This window comes from Ceraceosorus guamensis (genome assembly GCF_003144195.1).
Source record: "Ceraceosorus guamensis strain MCA 4658 unplaced genomic scaffold IE81scaffold_55, whole genome shotgun sequence".
Classification (NCBI taxonomy): Eukaryota; Fungi; Basidiomycota; class Exobasidiomycetes; order Ceraceosorales; family Ceraceosoraceae; genus Ceraceosorus; species Ceraceosorus guamensis.
Window position 1 is genome coordinate 40,413 of NW_020290050.1, and position 25,477 is coordinate 65,889.

Here is a 25,477-nt window from a genome sequence, read left to right on the forward strand (position 1 = left end):
CTGCGCAACGCTATCCCTGAGCGGCGAACAGCACGCGCTTCCATTGTTCCTCGCCGCTACGCTACCATGCTGCATGAATGCATGGTGGAGTAGATCGCCGTCTTGACAGTCCATAAAGAAAGCCGTTTGGCTATTGTTGTTGTTGAGTCGAGGTGTTGGTTGAACTTGTTGCGGACCCCATGCAGTCCAGCCTAACCAGACATCCTTGTTCTCGTCGAGGTAAGCAAGGGCATCGTTGATGGACTTTTCGCATTTCACGGATGCGATGCCACCCAACTCGCTGAGGAAAGCTCTTTTCCCGCTGTTGCGAAGCTTGACCGTGACTGCGTCCCATTCCGATCGTCTGTTGGAGAAATCTTCGCAGTCAATGGTACCGTTTCTATTCGGATCTAGATAGCTGTGAGTATCGTAGATGAGCCGATTCTCGCTGTCGCTGATACCAAGGGTTCTATCGGAGTAATTGAGCCAGGTTGAGATGCCTTGCCAATCTTTGCTTGGCACCAGGATGTACTGTTTGGTTGCGCCGGCTGCCCTGATGGCTTCAACTGCAGCTTGGAGATACGCGATGACCGTGTCGGTATTGGCAAACTCTTCCGGCTCATTCATAATGCCGAATATGACGTTTCCAAGGTCCTTGAAGTCGGCTGCAATTGATTCCCATAGGGTCGCCAGACTTTGAGCGGTAGGAGCGTCTGTCGACTCCCCAATCAATTGTCCCGAGTGCCGGCCAAAGTCGTGCAAGTCGAGGATCACGAAGACATTTGTATCCTTGGCCATGTTGGTGATATTGCTGTGCATTGCATCGTAATAGTCTCGATTGTATGGCTTGCTGAGGTCAGGCTGCAGAATATTCCACGAGAAGCCGTAGCGGAAGATGTTGAAGCCGAGTTTGCGATAGAGATCGAAGTCGCTCTGCGGCAAGACTTGTCCTGTCCACGGCTGCTGTTGATGATAGCTCATGACCGGCAAATTGACACCATTGAGCAGCGTCTTGCAGCCATTTACCTTGAGGAGGTCTGTGTCAGCATCCACCTCCTTGACGCACGCTTCTGCAGCTGCCAGCGAGAGGGAGCCAACCACTCCGAGGAGGGTAATGAGGCTTGTGTACGGGACCATGTTTGTCGATCGGAGTGGTGTAGAACGGGTGAAGGCTTGCTGATCAGTGAGCTCACCAAAACGATGACATCGATATTTATAAGGTCTGGCTCTCTGAGTCTTACGACCACAATGATACATGAAGGTCGCGAGAGATGATGATTGTATCTTAGTCAGATCGAGTGATCAGGTACGTATGACGCTGAGTACATGAAGATGCTCAGGGATCATGCATTGGGCGGTCACGTGACATACATCGAGCCTGCTCTCTATAGCGGCTCTTAGCTGCGCATAATGTGCCGCTCCTGAGGTGGTCGAGGTGGTCGTTTCGCACCCATGAACGCCGTCTAGCTGTACGTGGGCCATGTAGACACGATGTACGTGTCGCGCGTCTTTGCTCAAGTCCTGACGCAAAGGCATCGTGCGAAGCGACAAAGTCGTAACGCGGTCGAAATCTCAGTCAGGAACTCACTAGGTTGATAGCCACAATCGGATTTGTGTACTCATCTCTACACCTACTGCCAATAGCTTCCGCGGGTCTTGGCGGTTCTAGAAGAGCCGGTAGCCCCAATTTAATCTAAAAGTGCAGGTAGACGCAGGCGATGCGAGCCGACTGAGCCGCAGGACCTGCGTTCCGGAATTTCGCGTTGTTCGCAGCTGCAGCGGTAACTCGTAGTGGCTTGTTAAGCGAGCGTTAGCGTCGAAGCATGCATGAGCCTCATTCTAAAAGCGCGTTGGATCATCGGGAGCGAACATGCAATCATGCAGCGCCCAACGCTGGTGCTGGTGCAGGAAAATGTGGGTGAATTCGCTCTGTCCAGTCCCGTGCGGAGCTTGAACTTTGTATGGTCTACAATCTCGAACGGCTCAGAACCGTTCATTCTCGCGCCTGCTCTTGAGAAGACGAGCTTTATTTTGCGATCTGCTGCCTTGTTGTTACAATGCTCGTGCAACGGTGCAGATCGGCTCGAGAAGGCTTCGTCTGGACAGCGAAGAGTTTCAAAATCACCAGCAACATTATCGACGTACACTACCAATGGGCAAGCACCGGCAAGCGGCTAGCTAGCAGGGACCGTCTGCGCTTTCTCGCCCCAACGGTGCGCCGCACATGTTCCCGCCGGACCGGTCCTTCTCCTACAGCATCAGTGGCTTGCAAGTTCCAGGCTCGCACCTTTGGCCGCGCGTGTTTGGTTGAGAGCCAAATTGTGAAAGAACTACGTACAATGATAGGCGGCAACGTTCGCATCAAGAAGCAATGACACTGACTAGGACACAAGACCATGGCTCTGGAAATCGTGGGCCATGAGCGGATGACAGGTCACACACAGCTGTGCGACCGCTTCCAATTCGCAGCAGGTCGAAATGTGCCCGCTTGGGAAGCTCAAGTGTGCGGGGCGCTGACCTGCACGCGGTCGAGCGAGGAGGTTGGGGTGGTGGTATAAGGAAGTCGTGTTGCAATTGCTTTTGCTCGTCGGCCTGTGACTACTTTTCATCTCGCCTGTAGGCTACAATCCAATTCATCTCCAACCCTTCTGATAAGAATGGCGGAACCAGGGCCCACTCCGGAAATGGCGGCAAAAAGAGCTTGGGAGGCTCGTGACTTGTACATTCTGCCGGACCTCTTCTACATTGCAATCACCGTGACGGTCTTCACGCTCGTTGGCGCCTTCGTTCACCTCACCCGCGGGCATCTAAGCCTTGACTACACGAGCTTGATCAATGCCGCTCTTGTGTGCTGCGTTGTGGCTGTCATATTGTTTTTAGTTGTCACCTACCTTGGCTTCGGTAAGTCTCGCATGCTTGTAATTGTGTGTTGATTGGCGAGCTAACAATGTTCTCGTCGTCAGCTTACGACAGAAGCAAAAAGCATTTCGAGACCTCCGCCAGAACGGGTCGTCAGACCACTCATAACTACGCGAGAGAGAATGCGAGAGAGAGGAGCACAGAGGCCCTTGGCCAGTGCGAATGCAATTGCGAATCAAAGGTCCACCGGCCAATGTGGCTGGAAATCTTTCCACAAAATCTGCGCAGTCTGATGCTCAGCGCGCCAGGCCAACTCGCTCTGTCATTCGTGATACTGTTGGGCATTCTGCACAATCGAGCTCCTACTTGGCTCCAGGAGATGGGAACGTACGAGGTCATCAGCTCATACCATACGGTGCGTGACGTGAAAGGCGGCCATCCATTATCATCAATGCTGATGTGCTTGCTGCATGGCTCTTCGCTCCACGACGACAGCGAGACACGATGAGACTTCCTGGCATGGTCATCTTGGCGCAAAGAGACGATCCCTTTGCAGCAAGGATTGTCGACGACAATGGTCCACCCTTCTGCTACTGGCGCAGGGTGAACAATACTGCGCCGTGTGAGCCGGGCGACTACTCGAACCCCAGCATCAACAAAAGCTGCAATTGTTCACGCAACATCACAAGTAGCAGCACTTCTCTGACAATTAGAGGAAGAGAGTATGATGCATACGTACTAGCCGCGCCATTCAACGTGTCTGAAGCGCACATTCCTGTCTTGTATTGGACGCGGCCAAATCCGGGTGCGCTTTTACAAAGGAGCGAAACAAATTCCTTGGCCAGTGCTAATGATGCTCTGGGATTCGTCTCTGCGCAGGTTCTGACGTCAGTGCAGCTACTACGGACGGGCCTAGGCCGTTGGTACCACGAGAGCGGTGCACTCAGAGCTCGCTGTTCGTTGCCTTTTTTGACGCCCAAGCGGTGTCGGATTATGCGACGGACAACGCGCTGCTGGGAGATACTATCGGCAGAGCCTTTGATTCGATTCAGCGAATTTCTGCAGGCCAAGTCATCGACATACAGCTTCGACGTCGCGATTTTCAGTCTCGGGACCGCAACAAACCGCCAATCACAGTATTTGATCCGATTTGGTCACCGTCGGTCTCGACGGGAAGCTGCGACACGGCTTTCTACGTCTCGTATGCCACTTTGATGGTGCAAGAGGCTTCTGAAAATCCCATACTTGAGCCACACGAGCTCATTGCGGAGCTTGGAGGTATTCTCGTGAGTCGGCACCTCTCGATATCGGACGTCCTGCCTATGCTGAACCTTTGTTCCGCATCATCGACTCGCAGAGCTTCGTTCAATTGGCCGTCACCTTTGTGGCTTTCGTCTTGTTGTGGATTGTCGGTCGGATGGCCTGGCTTTGGCTAAGATATTCTTTCGTCTTGGTGTGGATTGTCGATCGGATCAAGATACTCACCCAAAGACTCTCGTAGGCACAATCACCTTGTGGCTCTATGAGGCTGAACAGCACGCTGAGGTGCCTGGCAAATTTCAGTGTGGACATCACGCCGCTCGAGGGCGTTCGCATTCTGTACTCTGCTACTCTCATTGCTTATGCAACGCCACTATTCGAATGATTGCACGCGACTGCGCTAGAAGCAGACGAACAAGTCTGAACATCAAACGATGCTTGAATGCAGGAGACTGATTGGCGTTGTGTTTCGTTCGCAAACGATCAACAGTTGCTCCACCTTGCTACCGCTGAGCTTGATCGCAATTCAATCAAGACCTGCATCATGAACACGATCTGGAAATAACAACAAGGCATGCCATTCCTTCCAAAAATTGGAGCCCCCCATTCGAGCCACACATATCTGATTCTGACAGCAGACGTTTGCCATCCGCAAAGTGAAAGTGAAGATGAGGCCACATGGGAGAAAAAGATTTGATTGAGCGCGAGACTGGCATGAGTTTTCATTAGATTCGAGAGTGGTGAGTCTGAGTGATCTAGATTGTTCTGCGGGCGCCATCTCGCCTCGCAGCTTCAGAGACTTGGTCCACCACTTCTGACCGTAATTTCTGCCTTTCCGTCTTGTCCGAATTGCCCTCCAGCAGAATCGCAAGATGCGACAACAGGTACGCAGAGAGATCTCGAGGCTAAAGACACCACAACGGACTGCTCGCAGCTTCTATCAGATCCCAACGGCCGGTTCCATGACATAGAAAGGTGCATTTGGTCTGGCGCACTTTGGTCAAACGTCAAACGTGAAGGGAGTTCATGATGACTATGAGTATGCACAGGGGGTTAGGGAGAAGGGAAATCGGATCGGTGTTCATGCTCCACGACGCCTATGCGTATGGCTTCGCAAAGACCCTGCCTGCGCCCGCCGAAGCGTCATGGGGAGATCCAGGGGTTTCCGTTGCTAATTGGTTGCTTTTCGGACCCATGCCCATACTTGATGAACAACTCGAGCGGCTCAGAACCTTCGGGCGTCGACACTTTGAGTTCAATGTCCAGCAGACACGAGTAAGCCGATTCATACTGACTGCCCGGGAAATTCCTGAATATTTGTTCAACGTCAAGCCAGATGAGTCCCCGCCTACTTCCGATCTCGAAGAGCTTGTAGGCGTTGGTTCCAGGAGCTCCTGTGGATTGCTTGCGACACTCTTGCAACTCTTTTTGAACTAGCTTAACGGCTTCAGCACGCGGCAATCTTGACTTGATGTGCAATGTGGTCACCCCACCCGAGTCGACTCGGTCGGTTGGATCGACATACCACGTAAGGCTGAGCAGCTTTCTTGCCGTCCCTCTTATCTGATCGCTGACTTCTTGCCGACTGCACCACTCGAGAGTCTTCTTCTCAATCTTCTCCATGTCTTCGACTTTGTCCACGCCCGACAACTTTTGATCCCAAGCAGGATTGAAGACCGCTTGCCGGTCAGGCGGGCCGACAGGGGCACCATGTTCTCCAGTGTGATCGGTCAGAGCGGCAGCACATGCAACCAAAATCCGCGAGTACGTCGCAGGTCCACGGCTCAAATCTTCTTGAGACGGAGCTTGGACGATTCCAGTGCCGATGGAAACAATGAAATCGAGACAACTAGACTTCCACAGCTCTTGAGCAAGGTCTTGTCCAAGTCTCGCCGGCGTGTTGGCGCTGAAGGCACCGTCAAAGTATTCTATGCCGCCGACTACGTGTGGCGGCAAGTACGGCCATGCGGCTGAGGTGGCCTGCGCTGCATCCAGGAGCGTGATAGACTCAGAGACAGAGCACGACTTGTCGGTCCCCATAATGCTGTGGGAATGATAATATAAGCGGCGGGTCTGGCTGAGGATCACAGCGACAAAACACTGATCGCCTGACTCACAAATTGGGAATCGCTTGCGAGACCCACGCGTCCAGCAACCGAGAGGCATATACCGCAATGTGAGGCATCCGTCGGTGCGGGAACTGCTCCCTTCCTGAAAACATAGGGAAATGTGCTTCGGCGCCTGAGCCTCCTTGACGCGAGAGCAATCCCATCATAGCAGCTCGAAGGCCATCAGGCCAGTAGCGTACCGCTTTGTCCGTAGTCCAGAGCCATTGGAGCCAAGAGACGCGCTGTTTGGATTCGAAACATCCGTTAAGGGCTAATTTGAATGCGGCTCGCCCATTGGAGTGGGATTTGCCGTCACTGATCGTCAGAGATACGCGGTCTTCTTCCCCGTGAAGTAGTGCGAGCGCTAGACAACCTCCAATTGAAGTGCCCACGACCAGGTCGAACAAGCAAGCGATTGGGATCCAGTAGGTGGCCTCAGATAGCTTTTCAAGAATTATCAGCTGGCTCAAGCCTCTTACGCCACCTCCACTGAGTGACAGAATACGATGGCCACAGCCCTCTTGAAGTGGCGAAGGACACACTGGACCTGGTGTCGCCTCCAAACGATCTGTCTCGTGGAGGGGGCAAATAGCACGTGCAGAGTCTCCAGGGATGCTGAACCGAGCCTGGCAAACTTTGCATAGTGCATGTCCGCACTTGAGCGCATAGTGCGGAGGATCGATGAGACACCTAAGGCAGACAGAGTTGCTCTTCGGTCTTGATAGCAAGTACCCTGGCGTTTGTGAGCAATCTCTGGGTTTTTGGAGCGAAGAGTACGCTTTGGAAACACCTGCATCTTCGTACAGCTGACGTACAGTTGCTAGATGGCGGCGAACAATAACTTCGAATGCCGGTAAAGGCCAAGGTGCTGCAGGCTTGAATTCCCCTTTGAGGCTTCTTGCAGGGGAGCCCGACTTGTCCAGAAATTGGTGTCTCTGATGGCTCCCACGAAGATTGATGCATGCATGTCCAACTTTGTTTGCGTAGGCGCACGGCTCGAGGTTTTTCACATGTTCCTCCAGAGATGAAAGCTCTTCTTTGAACATCTTGGGTATCGAATCCTCCATGATATCTGAGGCTGTATCTCGCTTCCAATCGTAAATGCAACGGGCGAGATGCGCCAACAATTCACCTCTCACAATCTCAGCAAAATTGTCGGACGCGGGCGATGGTGTGAGGAACGCGTTGGCAGAGGCAATTAGCCTGGCTTCCAAAGTTTCGGGTAATGGGCGTAGCTCCCTGGTAGCTTGTATCCAATCAAATCTTGCGGAGCCGTCACTGACACGTTCCAAGCTCGCCATTGCCTTCCTAAAGTGCGCGGTGAGCTGCATTTGATTGACAAGGAATCCGACGTCGTCGCGGGCTTGGTGAACGCTGACTCGCAGAGCTCGCAGCAGTTTACTCAGCCCTGCGATGTCCTCGATGAATTCAAGGCTTGACAGAGGTGCGAGCTTGCGGAACTTCAAGTCCGAGAAATAGGTCGACCAGTCCTCAACGTCTGGCTTTCCTCCCAGTGTCCCAAATTTTTGCTCCTCGGTTTTAGTGCACACGACAACAAGGCAGGGTTTGATTTTCATGTTCGACACTCTCTCTGCACCAGCTTTGAGACGCTCGATAAGACTCGCGACCTTGGCTTCCATCGTCTTTGTTGAATCGACCACGAGGACAATCACGTCACTGAACGCGTCTGAGAAGGGAAAGGTATCGATGAAAGTCTTGTCAGTCGCCTTGCGTCCGTCCTACGACGATCGACCTCATGACGCACAAGTGAGCATTGGTATTAGCTCTTCGATCAAATTTCTTCGATTTCTGGTGCTCGGTTCCATGCTGACAGCTGCCACCCTACTTAGCCAGTCCAAGGCTTGCGGCTCATTGCTTCCGCCAAATCCTTCACAGTCCAAATACACAATCGGATTTGTGTCGTGCCAAGTAAGCGGATCCCAGTAGCGATGAATGTTCGCACTTCCCGACTTGGGTACGAGGCCGGGCACTGGCACACTGACATCGTGCATTTCTTTGCATCCAACATGACAGTCTAAAGCGGCGCCCTGGGCTGTGGTGCAATAGTCGCTGTTCGAAGGTGGCTGGATCTTCCAGAGAGCGTCCATGATCAGCGCTTGCAGCATGGTTGACTTGCCGATGCCACTTTCGCCGATGAAGGAGATCAAACAAGGGAACCGAAGGGAACTATTGTGACACGGGAGCAGCCGCGCAAACGCTTTTGCGGGCTGAAGCTTGAGGTTGCGGGGGTCAAGTTCCAAGAAGCAGTTGCTGCGGTCGAGTTCGAAGTATCCGTCTAGCTGCCTCTTGTTTACTTCTGTGCCAAGGAAACTGTGCATCCCAGCGATGGTGCGCTGCAAAAGTGTAGCACTCGGCTCTTTCCAGTACAAGTGATGCTCGCCGCCTTCCTCATGCGTAGCACCCCGGTGGCCCAAGTCTTCGCACGCAGCCCACATACAGTCGGATATCCAGCATTGACGGACGCTTTGCGTTACCTTCCGCTCGACTTGCTGGCAGTACGTGCACGGACTTGTCCAGTCTGCGAGGTCAGTCTCTTTCTGATCTCAATGATGATCCAACTACTCACGGTACCTTGTCGAACGCCCGCTGCGTGAGGGGGGCCAAATTTTCGAGCATTTTGAGGTGCTCAGGAGTCTTCTCGCCGTCCAGAGAGGGAAAGGAGGCCTGGTCTGACATGACAGTAGAAGTGCAGTAGGTGAAGCCGGGCAGAATGGACGCATCTTTTCCGATACGAAGTGGGGCAAAGGGAGACCGCCTTGTGTATAGGCGTGTGCGACACTTATACTTGCCGCGGTGTAGAGGCTGTCCATTCACGAAAGGTTTCGTATCACTCAACGACACTTCGGTATCAATGCCAAGCCCACCAGCGTGAGGACGCGAGACTGCAGCTATCCGTGGTAAGGTGGCCCGTTGCTAAGCGGTCGCAGGACGGAAAGCGATGGCTTCGTGCATCATTTTATCTGACAACTACTGTTCAGCAGTGAAGACGGCAATCTCGACTTGAGTGGGAATTGCATCGCCGCGAATCCGATGCACAAACACGGGAGAAGGAGACGAAAGCCGGTGAGAAGCTGTTGCCGACAAGTGGACGCTTCATGGGTATCAGCACGCAAGCCACTCACAAAGGCATGCAGACGTGCAGGCATGGGTTGTCGGAGAGTGGATGTATGCGTACAAGTGATCAACCATGAATGTGATCGGCTTTGCGGAGGCGCACTTTTCAAATTCAAGAAGCTGAAGCACTCATCACCTACCCTGGTGTTCACAGACGTGCACCGCAAACCCGCTGCTCTGGACGGACTTCACGAGTGTGCCCATTCAGTACCTATTCCATGCCCGCTGCAAGCCATGCGAGGTGAAGCCACTAGACGCGTGTAGTGCGGTGCAAAGCCTGGAACTTGCTCGGAGGCGCATGCACGGGCTCCCCGTGGGGGACCGGTTCCTCCAGGGTCCAACTCAAAGCGCGTGAGAGATGAGCAGCTCCAACGGTGCGCTGCCGCCGCGCTCGATCCACGCTTCAGCCAGCTTCCTTCCCGCCTGCGTAGGCTGGCTAAAAGCCGTCGTTCCCGCTCTTCCACCGCACATTCGTTCGATCGAAGCGGTGCTCATGCCATACACTGCGCCAGCCAGCGCCGCATCGAGCAGAGCGACGCCCAGTCCTGCTCGTCTGGCAGGATGGAGGACGTGGATGCGGTGCACTGCCAAGGGTGGCGAGCGCGCTTCGGCTGGATCGTCACTGGAGGAGACGAAGTGCATCAAGATCAGCAGGGCAGCCCATGCGACCCTTTCTTGCATCTTTGAACCCACTCACGAGATGAACACGGCGTCTTTGCCATCTTCGTGAGGAGCGACTCGGCGAGCGGACTTGGGCGGGCAGGGTCCCACGACTGCAGCGCCCAGCACGCGACCAGATTTGGACACGCCCACGAGCAGCTTGCCCTCCTTGCGCGCCTGATCCGCCAGCCTCGCAGCTCCCAGCGCCTCGTCGACACATTTGCAGACTTCTTCAATCTTGCGACTGAGCATAGCGTTCGTGTTGCTAGCGAGGCTGTACCGGAGCAATCGGACCTCGTTGCTGCCCGCTTTTAGCTTCTTTGCGATGGCTGGTGGGATGTTGACGCTCCCGCACTCTTCGCCCGCATCGACCAGCTTGGTGCTCCACTCCACCCCACGAGTCATGCGCTCATGGTATTTGGTGTGAAGAGCCACATCGTTGACGTCCGATCTGTCAAAGGACATTTCGCATTCTCGGCACGTGCTCTGGATGCGCTGTCCAAGGTCCAGGACCATCTGCTCTTGCGGACGCACAGCCAGAGGTTGCTTCTTGGACGACGGGCGGTGGCAAGGGGACGACGTTACTTTGGCGACTGAGCTGGGCTCCGGGCTGCCTGGAATCGATGTGGCAGGGCTAGAAGGCCGGTTCTCGTTGGATTGCGGGCTACTCCATCCGCCCGCCTGGAAAGGTGTGGTTGGAGATGACGGTACCTGTGCATGCAGGCGCTGATCATTGGCCTTGGCAGCGACTTCTCTGCTCTGCTCAGCTGCGTAAAGATATTCCGTGTCAGACCGGCTCATAGCTCACGCTCACGCTCATGTATTGCTCCCAAGCTACGCACAAGGCTTTGGCAGATCGGATGATGAGGCGGTAGCGAGTGAAAGCGAGCGCGCCTGAGCCTTGATGATCCCCAATTGACGTGACAAGTCCTCGGTGTCGTCTGAGCTGACGCGCTTCACGAGATGCGCAAAGTCGGCCAAAGTGGCCACAGAGATGCGAGAGTGTGTACGCTGTGCTTGTAGAGCTTTGGAAGCCTCGGAGAACTCTTTGGAGACCTGCATGGCTCGATCGCAAATGGTGTGCGGTACACCTGCCAAAGCTGCCACCTGAGTGCCGTAAGACGATTCTGCGATGCCGGGAACGAGTCGATAGCTGAGCGAAAGTGGTGAGGAGAGTGTCAGCTGCTGATGTCGAGATCTGGAAATGCTCGGCACTCACGTAAACACCACCTCGCGATTTTCGTCATCCACCACGACTTGCATATGCTTGTTGGCAACACCAGGATATGCGTCAAAGTCGTGCGCTAGCGACGTGTAATGCGTCAGGAAGAAGGAAAGACATCTCGTCCTCCCAACCAGATGGTGCAAGACTGCAAAAGCAATAGCGTGGCCGTCGAAAGTGGAAGTGCCTCGTCCGAGCTCATCCATGATCACCAGCGAGCGAGGTGTACATTCGCGAATGATCTGCAGCAGGTCACAGCATCAGCAACGAATTCTGCGCTTTCATCATCAATTCGCCACTCACTCTCGAAGCCTCGAGCATTTCAACCATAAATGTGCTATTGTTGCGGAAGATCTGCGAGCGCGGGGTGGAATGAGCCTGAATCCATGCCAGCGCTGCGCCACGAAGCGCATCTACCCACCTGGTCATTGGCACCCATCCTACTCGCGATCCTGTCCACCGGCGAGATTACAGCAGAGGAGGCAGGCACGCGGCAGCCGAGCTGCGCTAGGATGACGGCCGTGGCGGCAGTCCTAGCAGTGGTGGACTTGCCGGCCATATTACCTCCCGTCAGAATGACGACCTCTTCGTATCGATCTCCGAGCGCGACATCGTTCGAAATAAAGTCGAGACCCGTGTTGGTTGACATGCAAGGATGCCTCAGATCTTTAAAGTCGACCGAAGCAGTCTCGCAATCGATGAATTGTGGTCTGCAGGCAGGCGATCCGAGCGCGTACGACGCTTTGCTCAGACTCAGCAAACAATCCAGCTCGGCGATTCCCTTGACTGCAGCGGTGAAGACCGCCGTGTCTTCCGAAAAAGCTTCAAAGAGCTGAGCGTGGAAGAGTTTCAGCGAAGCCAGCAATGTCTCGCGCGACTCCTTTAGCTCCTGTACGAGTTGCCGGACCGCTGGAGGGTACCACCTCTTGCTATCTTTGGTCTGTGACACGATCGACCACTCTTTGGGCACCGCTGTTTTGGCTGGCACCTCCACCTGCACACCGAGCAAGAAAAGTGAGAAGAGTGTCGCAATTTCAACGCGACACAGGCGACTCTGAAACTCACCTGAAAGATCTCGTTCGTTCCCACGTGCTTCCATTTCACGGCGCGTCGCTCCAGCTTGACCGTCTTTGCAGCCCGAGCAAGCTCTCGCTCCAGCTGGTCGAGAATGGCAGACTCTGCGTCCTGCGCATCGTCAAAGTCTTGGAACACTCCAGTTCGCGGAATGAAAGCGCCGTCGTCCTTGAGCGCAAACATGTCTTGCAGTCGTTGCGCGATGGGCGAGACTTGAGGGATACCGCGTAGCAGGCTGCCAATCGTGGTGGAGGAAAAGTGTTGCGTTTCTTGCAACAGTCTCTCAATCAGGCCATCCAGCTCCGACAAGGCCGTCAAGACCCTCGTAAAGTCCATTGGCTTGCACTTGCCAGCATGAATGCGTGGCATAATCCTTTCAATGTCCGGCAGCTTTTTCGCAGCCTTGTCAAAGACGTCTTGAAAGTCTGGGCTAGAGAGAAAGTCATCCACGGCATCGTGCCTCGCCTCGAGAGCCCTGCGCTCGCAGAGGGGAGCTACGAGCCAAATTTTGAAGAGACGCTTGCCGAACGGCGTGACGCATCGATTGAGAAGCTTGTGCAGCGTCCCAACGTCATTGCCCTGCTCGTTCGAGAGCACATTGAGATGCGAGAGGGATTGCGCATCTAGAACTAGACATCCGTTGTTCTTGAGCGGGTCAAAGATGTCAAAATTCTTGCTCGAGCACAGATCCTGATCCAAGTTGAGTTGCTCGAGGTACCACAGCATACCGCCAAGCGCCGACATGGCAGTATCCCTGTCCAGCATCGAAGTGATGGCTTCCGGCCAGGCTTCGTGAGAGTCTGCAGAGCTCCCAAAGAGCTGCTCGAGACGCTCCATCGCCGCGTCGTGGTCCAGAAATTCCGTTCCGCTCTTGAGCATGGTTACTTGGCAGCTGGATGGCAAGGTGTTGCGCAAGATCCGCAAGGTCCTCTGAGACAGCCCGGCCTTCTCGTGCAGGAGCTCTCGGAGCCTCAGCGACCTGAGCATTGTTTCCAGCTTGGTCCTGCTGACGTCATCTTCGAATTCCGAAAGTCTAAATTCTGCAGTGGCGGCGTCCAGCACGCATACGCCAAAGATGGGCTGACCTGGTACAGCTTCGGTCTCTTTGATGGCTACACAATAGCTCCCCATATCATCCGGAAGGCAGGCAGAGTCGACGATCGTGCCTCCTGTCAAGACGTGGCGCAGTTCTCGACGAACAATCTCGCTACCTCCACCGCGGGACTTTTCGCCTACCCGCATGCCCTTGGCGACGGCCGTCTCGCATTGGTCTACTCGTCCGACTTTGTAACCGAGAGCCAGAAACTGGGCGAGGCAGGGGAACGGGTCAGCCGGAGCTAATCAGGGCCACAAGCACGCGGTAAGCGGCTCACCTTATTTGCGAACTGTTCGAACGAGCCTTCAGGCACACCGACCATCTTCATCTGCAGGGTGGAATCGCGATCAGCAATCAATGCATCTACTTCAATCGAGGCCATCACTCACCTTGACGCGATCAGTCAGCTGCAGAAAGCGATGCAAAACGCTACGTCAGCGATCTTGTGCACGTCTACCTCAAATTTGTGCTGACTCACCTTGAGATCGAATTCGCGATGTCCAATAAGGGCATCCTCCTCGTACAGCTCGTAAAATTTGCCTTTTTGAAAGAAGAGCACCGTATCCCAATGTTTCTGCTTGATCTCCCAAAACTGCTTCTCAAAAGGTGTAAAGTCTTTCCAAGCGCCATTGGGAATGAATAGCGTCCTGGGATCGTACCCTGCGTCTCCAGGCCTGTTGCCATCTTTATCCCGAAGGTCTCGCAAGAAGCTGTATGCCTGCTCATTTTCGGCCTTTTTCTTGCGCTCATCCAGCACACGTCGCTCGGCTTTGGTCAGATGCGACATGCTCGAAGACTTTTGCATACCGCCCGGACGACCATTTGCGGGGCTCGCAGAGCCCGATGAACCCATCTGAAAGGCCTGCATCGCGCCTGCCTGTACACCTGGACCTTTGCTTGATGAGGCAGCTGCAGACTTGCTGGAAGATGCGTTGGTATTGTTGCGCTTCCTTGGCACGGGTTCATCCTCGCTCTCCATGGCCGCGTCTGTGAAGGACAGCTTCGAGGTCAATCGCAGGCTTCGCCGATGCCCGGCGCTGTAGAGCCCCACTCACCGCTCACAGAAACAGCATCGCTTTCCTGCTCTACGGCGTCATCATCTACGAGCCAATCATCGTCTGCACCGCTCGACTTGCGTTTCTTGACATTCCGAGCAGGTTTGACGCTACGCTTCGGCTCAAAGGCGTCTTCAGAGTCGCTGGCATCACCTTGCTCCTCGGAATCCGACTCAAAGTAAGCCGGTCGCTTCTGTGCCGCGCGCTGTGAAGAGGTGTGTCAAGGCCGTCAGCCAGGCGAGGCGAGGCGAAGCGCATACATGCGTGGCCCATGTATGCGCCACGAATGGGGCGCAATGGTGACTCACACGCCTAGTCGGACCGATGATATCTTCCATGTCCTCATCCAAGTCGTCTTGCGTCGACGTGACTATTGCTTTCGCCTTTTTGGAGAGCGAAGATCGGCTCTTCTTCATCGGTGACTCGCTAGCTTGTCGGCTGGATGGTGGAGCAGTCATGGGCGAAGAATGCGCAGGAGCAGGTTTCGCAGGGCGTTGTTGAGGAGACACGGAGACGGGCGGGGTGCTGAGTGCATCGTCCGTTGACTCGCGTTCCTTGTCGCGCTTGGCCTTCTTTGTGGACTCGACGGGCGAATGCGCGGCGCGTTTGTTGGGAAGAGGAGTAGAGCAAGCCGTTGAGGCGTTCGAAGGAGACGCTGCCTTTGCGGGGCGTGAACGCGCAGCATCTTTGGCCTGCACGGCTCGCTGGGCAGCCGCAGATGTGCTCTTGAGGGATGGGGCAGGTGTAGAAGAAGAGGTTGAGCTTGATGGCGCGCTAGGCTTTTTGGCCCACATGGACAGCAGCGTCTTTTGGCCTGCCATGGTGGCGTCAGATTGTGCGGTGACGCTAGTGAAAAATGTTTATGGAGAAGAGCCTAAGTCTATGGAGGGGTCGTTGGTGGATGCCGGGAGCCCAAGAAGGGCAGTCGAGAGTGGGGGTGATGTGGATGAGAATCACGGGCGGGAAGGAAACCTGGGCCGCGCATGAACATCAACCAACACGGCGCGATGCGAGCGCTGCATGCGTGCTACTCGCGGTGCGATGCAGCAGCTGCCCGCACTGCGAGTGATGGGAAGGAATCACGATTTTACGCGTCGCGTAGCGCGTCGCGGTGTGCCTCGCGCGGCAGATGGATGGCGGCTGCACGCGCGTGGCTCGCCATACCGCGCGCATGCCGCCGCTTGCATGCTTAGCACCAGGTCAGTCACCAGTCACAGCATCCTCGAAGCGCAAAAGCAACTTGATAGACGCGACAAGCAGCGAGCGATCCAGATCAAGCCATCGACGAGTTCGTTCAATATTTGATCACAGGCAGCCAGTATTGGCGCATGCGTCGAGCTCTGCCAATTGCTTGCACTTCAATTCTAATGACGGCCAGCCGCCAGCAAGATCGCGCAGACTTTGCGTCGCAGCCTCTCCGTCCGAACGCGGAGGGACGCATGCATGGCTCAATCGGTGCACCGTTGCTGCTGCAAAACTGCAGGTGCTGATGCATACACACGCACACGCACACGCACACGCACACGCACACGCACACGCACATCAGCAGACTCCTACGGGCGAGAAGGTGGTCGAGTCATCAGAAAAAATGTGAGTTCAGAGCTGAATCGACAGTCTGAAGAGCGCGAACAAGCACCCGCCAAGCACACCAAGTCTGTCTCATACTCGTGCTCTCGACCATGTCGTGGACACATCATACACTCCGATCTGAATGCGTGATTGCCACGACCATCTGCTCATATCACCCCGAGACATCTTGCTCCCCCCCCCCTCTCTCTCGGACGCCTCTTTGTGCGTCGGAGACAGGTGGTCATCCTTCTCGACTCGGCATGCAAGCCTCTTCCGAGCCTAATGTCACGCTATTGAGGCCTCTGGGTAAGCTGGCAGGCTCTTGCTGCCAATGCTGTTGTGCAATGACTTCGTACAAGGCCGACAGGCTGACACGGATGCCCTACAGGCTTGTTTGAGCGCTACTGCCTCGCAAGACATCAAGCCGGCGTTCCAGTCGTTGTGAGTAAAGGCGACCTATAATCTGCTCTTCTCCAGTCCGTCAATGTGCTGAAATCCGACCAACATGTGCTGATCTCTCCGCGCTTGTGCCTTTGAAGCTGGCCTGGGTGGTCGAGGTGAAGCTGGATTCGAGCGAAGAACAGCGAAATTTCGCGCAGCACCTCCAAAGACGCATCAGCTCCATCGTCGAGCAGAATGCGCTCCTGTCGTGTCACGTTGCCCACGCAGCCACGCGATGTCCGAGATGGGCGCGTCGAGGTGGCACGCTGCCAGTTGCAGACATTTTGCGTGTGGATACGCTGACCGACGTGCAGGAGCCAGTGGATGCGCAACAACGGCTGGAGGCCTTGATGGCAGAGAGCATCGACACTGGCTTCCCAGACTTGACGCGCGGATTCCTTTGGAAGGTGCACTTGCGCCACTACAAGGGCAGCAGCATATTGTCTCTGGCGGCGCATCACGCAATCGTCGATGGAAGAGGTCTGGCAAATTTATTGGAAAATCTTCTCCTTGACGATTCTTCACGCCCCGCGCCTGCTCTAGACTCGGCCTTTACACTTGCGAGGCAAGACGAAGCTCTGCCAGCTTCGGCTGAGCATCATCATCTCATGAAGCCTTCTTTCGGATTCATGCTTCCTATCCTTTTCAAGGAGCTCCTCCTTCCTCTTCTGCCGACCTCCCTCTCCACCTACTTTCAACGCGCGCCATCCTGGGGTATCGATGCGATTCGCAACGGCGAGAACCACAGTGGCATCGAGCGTCGGCTTCTCTTCTTTGACGATGGCAATCTCGTAAGAGACATCAAACATCACTCCGCAAAACACGGAATCAAGACGCTTCATCCCGTCATACATACCGCTGCAGTGTTGGCTGTTTGGTTCCTCTCGCAACAGCAACGCAAGACCAGCGGCGCCAAAGAAGATGAGAAAGCGAGCGCTGCCATTGTTGTGGAGAGCAGCACTCCACGCAGTCTGCGAAAACCGGAGCGGGACTCCTTTTGCTCGGGCAATTTGATAGCAGGGGTGAGCTCCTCTGCGTGCACAGCGGATATCGCATCACCTAATCTGACGGCTCTGAGTCACTGCTTCGCCATATCCTCTAGCACGTCTCTTCCCTTGCGTTGAATAACGACTCCTCGGTATGGTCTCTAGCCCAGGAATACCAAGCAGGTCGTGAGCTTGTGTTTCGTGGTGCTTGGTGCTTCCACTTAACGACTTCGACATTATTCTGAACCCTCTCTCTCTCTTCAGTGCTCTCTCCAACTGCGCAGTCCGAAGCACTGATGAGGGTAGGTCTACTATCCTACCTTCCCGATTCCGCAAGTCACATTTCCACGCCCGAAGAGCCGACAGGCTGGGAAGCTTTTGTTCGTCGAAAAAAGGCTTCCACCACTCCTTACAATCACACGTTCGAGTGTTCCAATGTCGGCCTTCTCAACCTGGACTCTCGATGGGCGGACAAGATTGGACGAGCGGTCTGGGCTCAGAGAAATCAGCCCATGTCGGATATGATCAACCTAGACGTTTGCGGCATCAGGCGTCGAGCCAGCACCCCGCAGGACACGTCTGAGCAGGTAAACGTCGAGTTGAGCTGCTCGGTCTCTTGGAGAGAGGCAGCGCTGGATGGAGAGACGTTTGCTCAGGTCTTTGAGAACGTCTTGCGGGCTTTTGCCAGGGGCGAGATGAACCGCGATGTACTTGTCTGGGAAGCTTTGGAGCGTACTCGCGGGAGCTGAATAGCTATGCGTGGGGGAGGGGGCGGGCCTCGCTGAATTAGACCGATCCCCAGCGCCTCGTTCACCGCAACAGGCGGACTAATCAAAACCAAACGGTCATCGAGTTGCTGGCACTGTGGATGCCAACCAAGCATCTGAGACATTGGTCTCGTTGTCTGCGGTAGCCAGGTTCGACTCCGAGATGCCGCAGGAATGGCCGGCGTACCGAATGTCCCGAATGCGCAATGCCATCGGTTGTGCAATGCTGGCAAAGTTTCCACCGCAGCATCTGCTCCTTCATGGCCCCGCTCCAGCCTGAGACACCGCTCGCGGTTCATCTGCTTGAAGGTTTGCCGCTGACCAGCTCCAACGTTGGATGGCAATGCGCCCTTCCAAGATGCTTGGTCACATTACACTTGGGGAGGGTACTCTAGCAAAGGACTGGACGGTGGCGCACAAGCACGCACACAAGCAAGCGCACATGCTCATCTTGCATGGCTCTGCGACAAGCAAGGATCGGAGAGCGAGCATAGTGTTGGGACTAGGGGGCTGGTTGATGGAGTTGGGTATCATCCATGCTGGTGCCATCAGACTCACAGTCAAGTCGCCGCATCTCATGTCAAGCGAGGAGCTCAGCGAGGTGAGCCGCGCCTGACGCAAACAAATGCTGATCGCGCACGCGCCTCTCACAGGACCTCGATGCGATACTCTGCATTGGCGAGAGCGAGTACAAGGAGCTACTGAGGCTGGCTCACTCTGCAGTCATTGCACACCCCAACTTTGACTTGATTGGGAGGGGTCTATCAGCAGATGCTTGGGTGGAGTCAAGGGTACACCCCATCAACGCCGTGCCCAATGTGTTGGAGATTTGCGCATCTGTCCCAGTCTTTACCACTCTATTGACCTCTTTTCCAGCAGAAGCGCAGCTTGCAGAGATTCACCGCTCAGAAATTCAGCAAATGTTTGCTGCCGCTGCTTGGATGTGCCTTGGTGCTGACCCAGAGCAAGTGGCGGGTATTGTGGATGGACTCAGGACAGTCACAAGCATCAATGGTCTCTACTATTTTCCAGTAGTCTCCAATGATGAGCACCGCCTTTGACTGCCTGGCCGCGGTGGTCAGTCTTTTTCTCTTTTGCTTGACCATACGCGCGCCAACACTGCTATTCTGCCCGTCACACTCTCTCTCATGCCCACAAGACAGCACAATCACACAGGGAGAGTGGACAACTTTGACCTGTCCTCACCAGCAGCCTTTGAGCTGGAGACGCTGTTTGTTGTGGCTGAAACTGCTGATTCTACAATGGTTGGGTATGTGCAACTCTTGGAGACAATTGGCACCGGCCTAGCAGAGCCCTTGTACAATCTTTGGCATCAAGGGATGCTCAAAGGTGGGGCACAGTTCATGACAGAGGAGTCGTGGCAAGGAATGTATACCAATCTCTTGACCACACTCCTGGACACCGCGTAAAGACCCTTGGACCTGGGACTGATGCGCATGCATCCGCGCAGTTCTAACGCAAACACGCCCCACAAAGTCCATTTTGACTTGCCTCAAGTGTCTGCGAGCGTGTCTATGCTGGCCAACGCAGTCTCAAGAACCAATGCCTGTGCGGAAAACCAAGTGGCACCCGCATCTGGCCAAGCCGCTTTCAACGCTTACGCCTCTGCAGACTGTTCGAGAAAGGTGTTTGGCGTCAGCGCTCGCCTGCCTGCGCACAAGGTTCGCACAATGCCTCAACAGTTCCAGCAAGCCATCCCAAAAGCTTTGGACTACCCACTGCATGTCAAGTACAACAAATCTGCAGGACTAGTCCGATTCATGTCGTGCTGGAATGATCAGCAAGAGAAAGAGGACGGTAAGTGCATGCAAAAGTTGTCCCTTTGGTAAAAGTAATCACAAAAGTGAGCGGTGCTGACTCGCAACTTGGCACTCGCAACAACAGGCCATCAGCCCTTTTTTCCTCGTTGGGAGCCATTCACGCAGCAACACGTACGGGATACATTTGTCACAGTGTTTGACATTACCATTTTGGAAATTGTTGCATGCATCACGCACAACTGCTCGCCGTTTACAGATCAGCAGATGCATACACTCTATGCTCTCCTGTCCATGGATGCTGATCGTCATCCTGAATCCTCCTTGGCCCACATTTGGGAAGATGCACATCTAATCATGCACAACCATGGAGTCACTGATGCGTGGTACAAGGATGGAGTTAAAGCCAAGTGATCTGCACGCACCTATGTAAAGGTGAATCTACTCATCCTTGCCAACTTGCACTCCCTACAGATCACCAAAGCGCCAATCCCTCCCCCCGCGTCCTCTGGATCAAGGCTGCTTGACGTAGCAAGCATGAGGATTTGTCAATGCTCAGAAGGACAATTGCATTGACCGCTGCTTGCTCTTCCTTAAGCAAACGTCGACTGGCTTCAAGCAGTTTGGATGAGCAGAGCTTCCAGGCAAGCTTGCATTGCCAACATGTTCACTGCAGATTTGTCAACACAAGACTGCAGATGGCCAACCTTGCTGGCATGCAAATTGGTAAATCTCATCAAAGGTCCACTGCAGATCTTCCACATCGTCCTGCACGCCTTGAAGTGCCCCTTTCACTGCCACCACTCAAAGTGCTCCTTTTAGCCTGCTTGGGGACCTTTGATCTGCAGCGCTGCCTCTTCCGTTTGCTGTTCCCACTGAGTCTTGGAATCTTTGGACTGCATAGCCTTCCCCTCGAGACGTTGGACACGCTCGTTTGACTGCGCAGCCTCCCCCTCAAGATGCTGAATGCAATTGTCCTTGATGGACACCCATTGCTGCAGCTGCTGCTCAGTTGCACGCCAGGCCTCCTGCACGCATCGACATTCTCCCTTGCTGTTCGCTCCATATCAAGGATGCGAGCCATGTTCTGATCCTTGTCATGCTGCAGGTTGCAGATGCAGTCTTGAGCGGTTGCAATCTCACCATCTCGCCTCTTGATGTCCGCATCCAGCCCACGGTTGCGCTCATCTTTTGCTTGCATGGCAACAATCTTCTCCTTTGCTTCCACTTCAAGCTGATTTGACGCTGGGCTGCCTCGAGCCTCCCTTGTGTCCCTTCATTTCCCGACATTTGCAGCGTCAAGTTGTGCTTGTGCTGCGTCTCCTTGTTTGCAGCAGCTACCTCCAGCTTTGCAATTGCAGGCTCTTTCCTGCCCACCGCTTGTTGAAGCAATCTGTTCTCATCGTCCAATGCTCCAAGCTCAGCATTATGTGCGGGCTTGCTCTGGCGCTCCTTGCCCGCGTGCACACCCTTGAGGTTGAGCATGTCCTCGCGCATGGCATCTAATTCTCGCGTCTGTTGGTCAAATTCTGCCTTCTGCGCATTCAGTTCACCTTGCAGGCGCGACATCTTACCCTCCAGACGCTTGGCGCCATTGTCCATATCCCTTTCAATGTTGTCGTTCATGTCTTTCAACTTGCGACGATGCTCTTCGCTCAGCTTTGTCGCTCGCTCCTGAAGCCTAAGGATCTCCTGGTCCTTGTCCTGTGCTTGACCTGCAGCGTCCTCTCCTTGGCGCTGCGCCTCTGCCTTTTCCCGCTGCAACGTGTTCACCTGCTTTTGCAGCGCTTCCACACTTGTATGCACCCGTTCAACATGACTCTCTTGGGCTTGTTTATTGGCTACAAGCTGCTCTTCTCTGGCCTTGCTGGCAGACAGCTCCTGCTGCAAACGCTCCTTGTCCGCATTCAAGGTGGACACCTTTTCTACCTTGAGGTCAATCTGCTTGCAGGCTTGAGTCAAGGCCTTTGCCTCTCTTGCGCGTTCATCCTGCAACGTTGTGAGAGCCTGATCTGCCTCTTTCTTGGCGTCATTTACCACTTTCAGCTCCTCCTTGTCTTGCTGCAAGACTCTCTTCTCCTGGCTGATTGCCATGGCTTTGCTAGCTTCCACTTGGGCTTGCAAATGATCAAATTGCTCAAGAAGCTCAGCTTTCTGGAGATGAAAGCCTTGCTGGACCTCATCCACAAGCACCTTGACAGCATCAGGACTCCAGGAAGCATCCATTTGGATGCTCTTGAACTCTTGCACATGGTCTTGCACCCAGTCTTCACTGATGAGGTCCATTTGAGAGTGCCAAGTAGAGCGCAGGTTGGGGAATGCCTGCTGACTTTCTGAAGCAAGAAGTAGCACAGTTGGATCTAGCAGCTACTATGAGCGGCCGCAACTCTTTTGGGTAAAGCACTAATCCAAGACATGCTGATATCTCATGGTGGTAGTGCGAGCTGAGCAGAATTTGCTGTAATCAATGTCGTTGGAAGAGTTTGCCATGTTGTGCTAGCGTTGAGCAAAGCGGTAAGCAAGCTGGAAGAGCGGTGGGAAAAAAAGTCCAAGAGCGGCAAAAGCGGTGCAGGCAGTGAGAGCCGCAAGTCGGTGGGAGAGTTTGAAGAGCAATGAGAGCGGAGAAGAGTAGGGTGGAATGAAGCAGGGAAGGGCAAGGCGGGCTAGGGAGGGTAGGAGGGTGGAACTTGGGGAGTAGAACATAGAGAGCGTCAGATGATTTGCCCAGCTTAGGAAGCCAACTCTTGTATGACTTACTCGTGTCAAAAGGTAGAATGTTGACAAGCACCAATGCATATGGAGATGCTGAAAAGGCAGCTGCACTTGGCATGCATGATCAGCGGTCACTCACTGGTCAAGTTGCATGCATGGCGAGATTTGCAGTGGCCAAAGGCTCATTGTTTCTCCCATTCCAACAAGCTTTGATGAGTTGGACAAGCAGGAATGAAGGGAAGGACGTGTCAGGATGTCAAAAAGAACAAAGCGCTGGAGCGGTTGGCAAGCGTTGGGCTGCCAACAAGATATTTGGTCAATCAAGTCAGTCGTTCTGGCCCCGATAATTTGGGTAGGTCGAGACGGCAGAAGTTGTTGTGGTGGAGAAGTCCTACAAGTAATCGCATTTGAGGGACCCTTGACTGGGCTAGAAGCTGACAATGCTTGCACATCTGTATGCTAGACGCGTAATCAAGTGAACACCGCCAGACCCCCCCCCCCCCCCCCCCCCCCCCCCCCCCCCCCCCCCCGTGTCCACAACACTGAGCGCACTGGCGCCCATTTGCGCAGGCCAAGCAAACCGCGTTGTACTTCGAACACTTCCCTTTGATGTGCTCCTTCTTGCGGAAGCAATCGTTGTTTATCTTCTGCTGTCTTAGGACTAGACTCGCTTCTGTGCAATCGTCACTGAATCACCCAAAGTCTCTCATGGGTACACACCTGTATTTGCGAACTTGCTTGATCTCCCAAACAACCCTACCTGGCCAATCATTGTCCCAGCTTTGCCAAGCTACAGCCCAGAAGGCCCAGACCACACGAGCAGACCACACAAGCAGTCACTACTTTCTCGGTTGCTATCCGTCTCTGACCAATCATCAAGACAGTGATGTGCTGCTGCAATCATTGATTTCAGACCACTCAAAAGCTCAGTGCTAACATGCTGAGAGCAAAGAGTACAAATTGAGGAAGGTGGGGGAAGCGAACATCGCGATCGATTGGACTGGTGAAGAGAAGGTGTTGCTGCTCGCCAAAAGCTACCAAAGCATTTTGGTATCACACTTAGTAGTCACCTTTGGTGATTTTACAGAGAAGGGGAATCAAGAAAGCAAGCAGCTTGATGTGCCAGACCCAGGCCACGCCAACCAGTACTTCCACAAGGATCACTGAAACAAGAGCGCATCTTGCATGACCTGCATTGGTCAATGCACAATCTCTTGCCTCAGCCATTCAATCCTGTTCCGCTTGGCTCTTGCCTCTTACAACCTGGTGCTCTTCTGCCTCTTTCTGCACTTGTTCCTCCGCCTGCTTCTTCTGGTCCAGCACCCAGAATTTCTTGCTGACCTCCTTTGCAACATCATCTTCCAGCTTTGCAACTTCATTTTGCGAGGTTTACTTGTTCTCTTTCAAATCGGCAGTCTTCTGCTTGAGCTGATCGTTCTCGCAAGCCAGCATTTCTCTTTGATACTGAAGCTGGGTAGTTTGGCCAAGCAGATCCTGTTTTCCGTTTCCAAGGCGCTTTTTTTGGCTTCAGAGCGCTGGTAGCCTTCATGCGCATCCTCAAATTGTTGAATGGCCCAGTCTGCGCGATTCTGAGCATCCTTGACCTGTGTCTGCAGCTCGATGCGCTTCTCATCCGCTAGTGCATACGCATCGTATGCGTCGTTGCGCTCTTGTGTCAGCTCTGCCATCTCCTCTTCTTTGCTGATGATTGTGGCATGCTGCTGAATGACTACAAGGTTGCCACACTGCACGGTCTCCTGAGCCCAAAACAAGGCATGCATATTCAGCAATTGGGCTTCACCAAACAACAATCAAGTCTCCATGTATGCGGACTTACCACAAATTTGTGATTCATCTTGTCCTCCTTTGTAGCCGGCGGTGTCAGGAGCGCCAAAAACCAATACAAAATTGCTCGCACCAAGATCTGCTGTTGATCGAAGAGGCTGTTGCCCAGGGATGTGCTGTCTATCGAGTCGGTTCAAGATGGTGCGATGAGAAAGGGTAACACGATGAGCCAAGATGGTTCGTTGTGCTGGTGATGGTAAAGTTTCCAAGCAAAAGCTGCCCCAGGACGCCGCCAACAACCAAGGGGACTTGAACTGGGAATGAGAGGGCTTTGACTGTCCCGAGCAGGAGTCTTCTGAGGTTGCTGTTTGAGAGCTGATGCTTAGCTTGGTGCGGGCGCAACTAGAAGCATGCGTGCAAGGTTGATGAGAGGATGGAGAGGAAAAGGAGAGTCTCTAAGCCGCAAGAGGGATGGTGAGCAAGTGGAAGGAAGTGATGGTGAAGAGATGCAAGCAAGCGACCCAAGATCTGGCAGACAAATGGCACCATGAAGGTCAGGTTCGTCTGAAGGCCATTGCAGGTACTCAAGCCTGACAAGCAGGTGACAATAGTGCTGCAGAGTGGCCCTTGAGCGTGCATACGAGCAGTCAGTGTGCAGCGAGCCTGCTCTCCAACAAGTGGATCCAGGATCGAGATTGAAACCACAGCAGGCATGTTCAACATGTGCCAACCCATCGGTTATAGAAGTTTGAGAGCCAAGTTGCTCTGATGATTTGGCATCATTGAGAATGACCAGCCTGTGCCCTGGGAGCGAGGCAGTGGTCAAATATTGAGCCGCGCATGTATCATGTCAGATGGTTTGTGCGCAAACCCAAGCTGGGCAATTTGACTCTTGTCCCTTCATGGCCTTTGGTGATTTTTTCTGACCTCCCAGAGTAACAGGGTTGTGATGGCCTGTGTCAGGAAGAGCTGCGTCCCAATCTTTGAGTTC

General features: G+C 54.1%; 10 protein-coding genes across 10 annotated transcripts; 4 read left to right on the forward strand and 6 right to left on the reverse strand.

Annotated features, from left to right (window-relative positions):
- Positions 1-177: 177 nt before the first annotated feature.
- IE81DRAFT_282986 (glycoside hydrolase) lies at positions 178-885 on the reverse strand (the record flags this gene model as incomplete). The annotated part of the gene is made up of 1 exon (XM_025511552.1): positions 178-885. A coding segment is annotated over one exon (708 nt), but the record flags the coding sequence as incomplete, so codon positions are not given.
- Positions 886-2,636: 1,751 nt separating this feature from the next.
- IE81DRAFT_331332 (hypothetical protein) lies at positions 2,637-4,483 on the forward strand (the record flags this gene model as incomplete). The annotated part of the gene is made up of 5 exons (XM_025515242.1): positions 2,637-2,880; positions 2,943-3,253; positions 3,334-3,643; positions 3,718-4,124; positions 4,340-4,483. 5 exons carry the CDS (start codon positions 2,637-2,639, stop codon positions 4,481-4,483), a joined length of 1,416 nt encoding a protein of 471 aa, XP_025368005.1.
- A 758-nt stretch (positions 4,484-5,241) lies between these two features.
- Positions 5,242-8,332, reverse strand: IE81DRAFT_348863 (hypothetical protein; the record flags this gene model as incomplete). The annotated part of the gene is made up of 3 exons (XM_025516307.1): positions 5,242-6,142; positions 6,216-7,893; positions 7,972-8,332. The coding sequence occupies 3 exons, from the start codon at positions 8,330-8,332 to the stop codon at positions 5,242-5,244; spliced, it is 2,940 nt and encodes a 979-aa protein (XP_025368006.1).
- Positions 8,333-9,644: 1,312 nt separating this feature from the next.
- On the reverse strand, positions 9,645-10,908 carry IE81DRAFT_201494 (hypothetical protein). The gene is made up of 3 exons (XM_025510888.1): positions 10,844-10,908; positions 10,039-10,760; positions 9,645-9,963 (listed from the first exon to the last, which is right to left on the reverse strand). The coding sequence occupies exons 2-3, from the start codon at positions 10,515-10,517 to the stop codon at positions 9,684-9,686; spliced, it is 759 nt and encodes a 252-aa protein (XP_025368007.1). The 5' UTR covers positions 10,518-10,760; positions 10,844-10,908; the 3' UTR covers positions 9,645-9,683.
- Positions 10,638-14,623, reverse strand: IE81DRAFT_201434 (DNA mismatch repair protein Msh6). The gene is made up of 10 exons (XM_025510887.1): positions 14,456-14,623; positions 13,872-14,380; positions 13,783-13,800; positions 13,671-13,721; positions 12,289-13,602; positions 11,645-12,217; positions 11,527-11,577; positions 11,221-11,465; positions 10,844-11,154; positions 10,638-10,760 (listed from the first exon to the last, which is right to left on the reverse strand). Coding segments are annotated over exons 2-10 (3,066 nt in total). The 5' UTR covers positions 14,373-14,380; positions 14,456-14,623; the 3' UTR covers positions 10,638-10,758.
- A 1,654-nt stretch (positions 14,624-16,277) lies between these two features.
- IE81DRAFT_348865 (hypothetical protein) lies at positions 16,278-18,193 on the forward strand (the record flags this gene model as incomplete). The annotated part of the gene is made up of 5 exons (XM_025516308.1): positions 16,278-16,323; positions 16,406-16,458; positions 16,557-17,480; positions 17,561-17,630; positions 17,709-18,193. 5 exons carry the CDS (start codon positions 16,278-16,280, stop codon positions 18,191-18,193), a joined length of 1,578 nt encoding a protein of 525 aa, XP_025368009.1.
- Positions 18,194-18,569: 376 nt separating this feature from the next.
- Positions 18,570-19,272, forward strand: IE81DRAFT_348866 (hypothetical protein; the record flags this gene model as incomplete). Its single annotated transcript, XM_025516309.1, has 2 exons — positions 18,570-18,812; positions 18,865-19,272. 2 exons carry the CDS (start codon positions 18,570-18,572, stop codon positions 19,270-19,272), a joined length of 651 nt encoding a protein of 216 aa, XP_025368010.1.
- An 87-nt stretch (positions 19,273-19,359) lies between these two features.
- IE81DRAFT_348867 (hypothetical protein) lies at positions 19,360-20,403 on the forward strand (the record flags this gene model as incomplete). Its single annotated transcript, XM_025516310.1, has 3 exons — positions 19,360-19,601; positions 19,683-20,029; positions 20,117-20,403. The coding sequence occupies 3 exons, from the start codon at positions 19,360-19,362 to the stop codon at positions 20,401-20,403; spliced, it is 876 nt and encodes a 291-aa protein (XP_025368011.1).
- A 404-nt stretch (positions 20,404-20,807) lies between these two features.
- IE81DRAFT_348868 (hypothetical protein) lies at positions 20,808-22,275 on the reverse strand (the record flags this gene model as incomplete). Its single annotated transcript, XM_025516311.1, has 2 exons — positions 20,808-21,017; positions 21,133-22,275. 2 exons carry the CDS (start codon positions 22,273-22,275, stop codon positions 20,808-20,810), a joined length of 1,353 nt encoding a protein of 450 aa, XP_025368012.1.
- Positions 22,276-23,928: 1,653 nt separating this feature from the next.
- Positions 23,929-24,556, reverse strand: IE81DRAFT_348869 (hypothetical protein; the record flags this gene model as incomplete). The annotated part of the gene is made up of 3 exons (XM_025516312.1): positions 23,929-24,074; positions 24,167-24,458; positions 24,539-24,556. The coding sequence occupies 3 exons, from the start codon at positions 24,554-24,556 to the stop codon at positions 23,929-23,931; spliced, it is 456 nt and encodes a 151-aa protein (XP_025368013.1).
- Between the last annotated feature and the right edge of the window lie 921 nt (positions 24,557-25,477).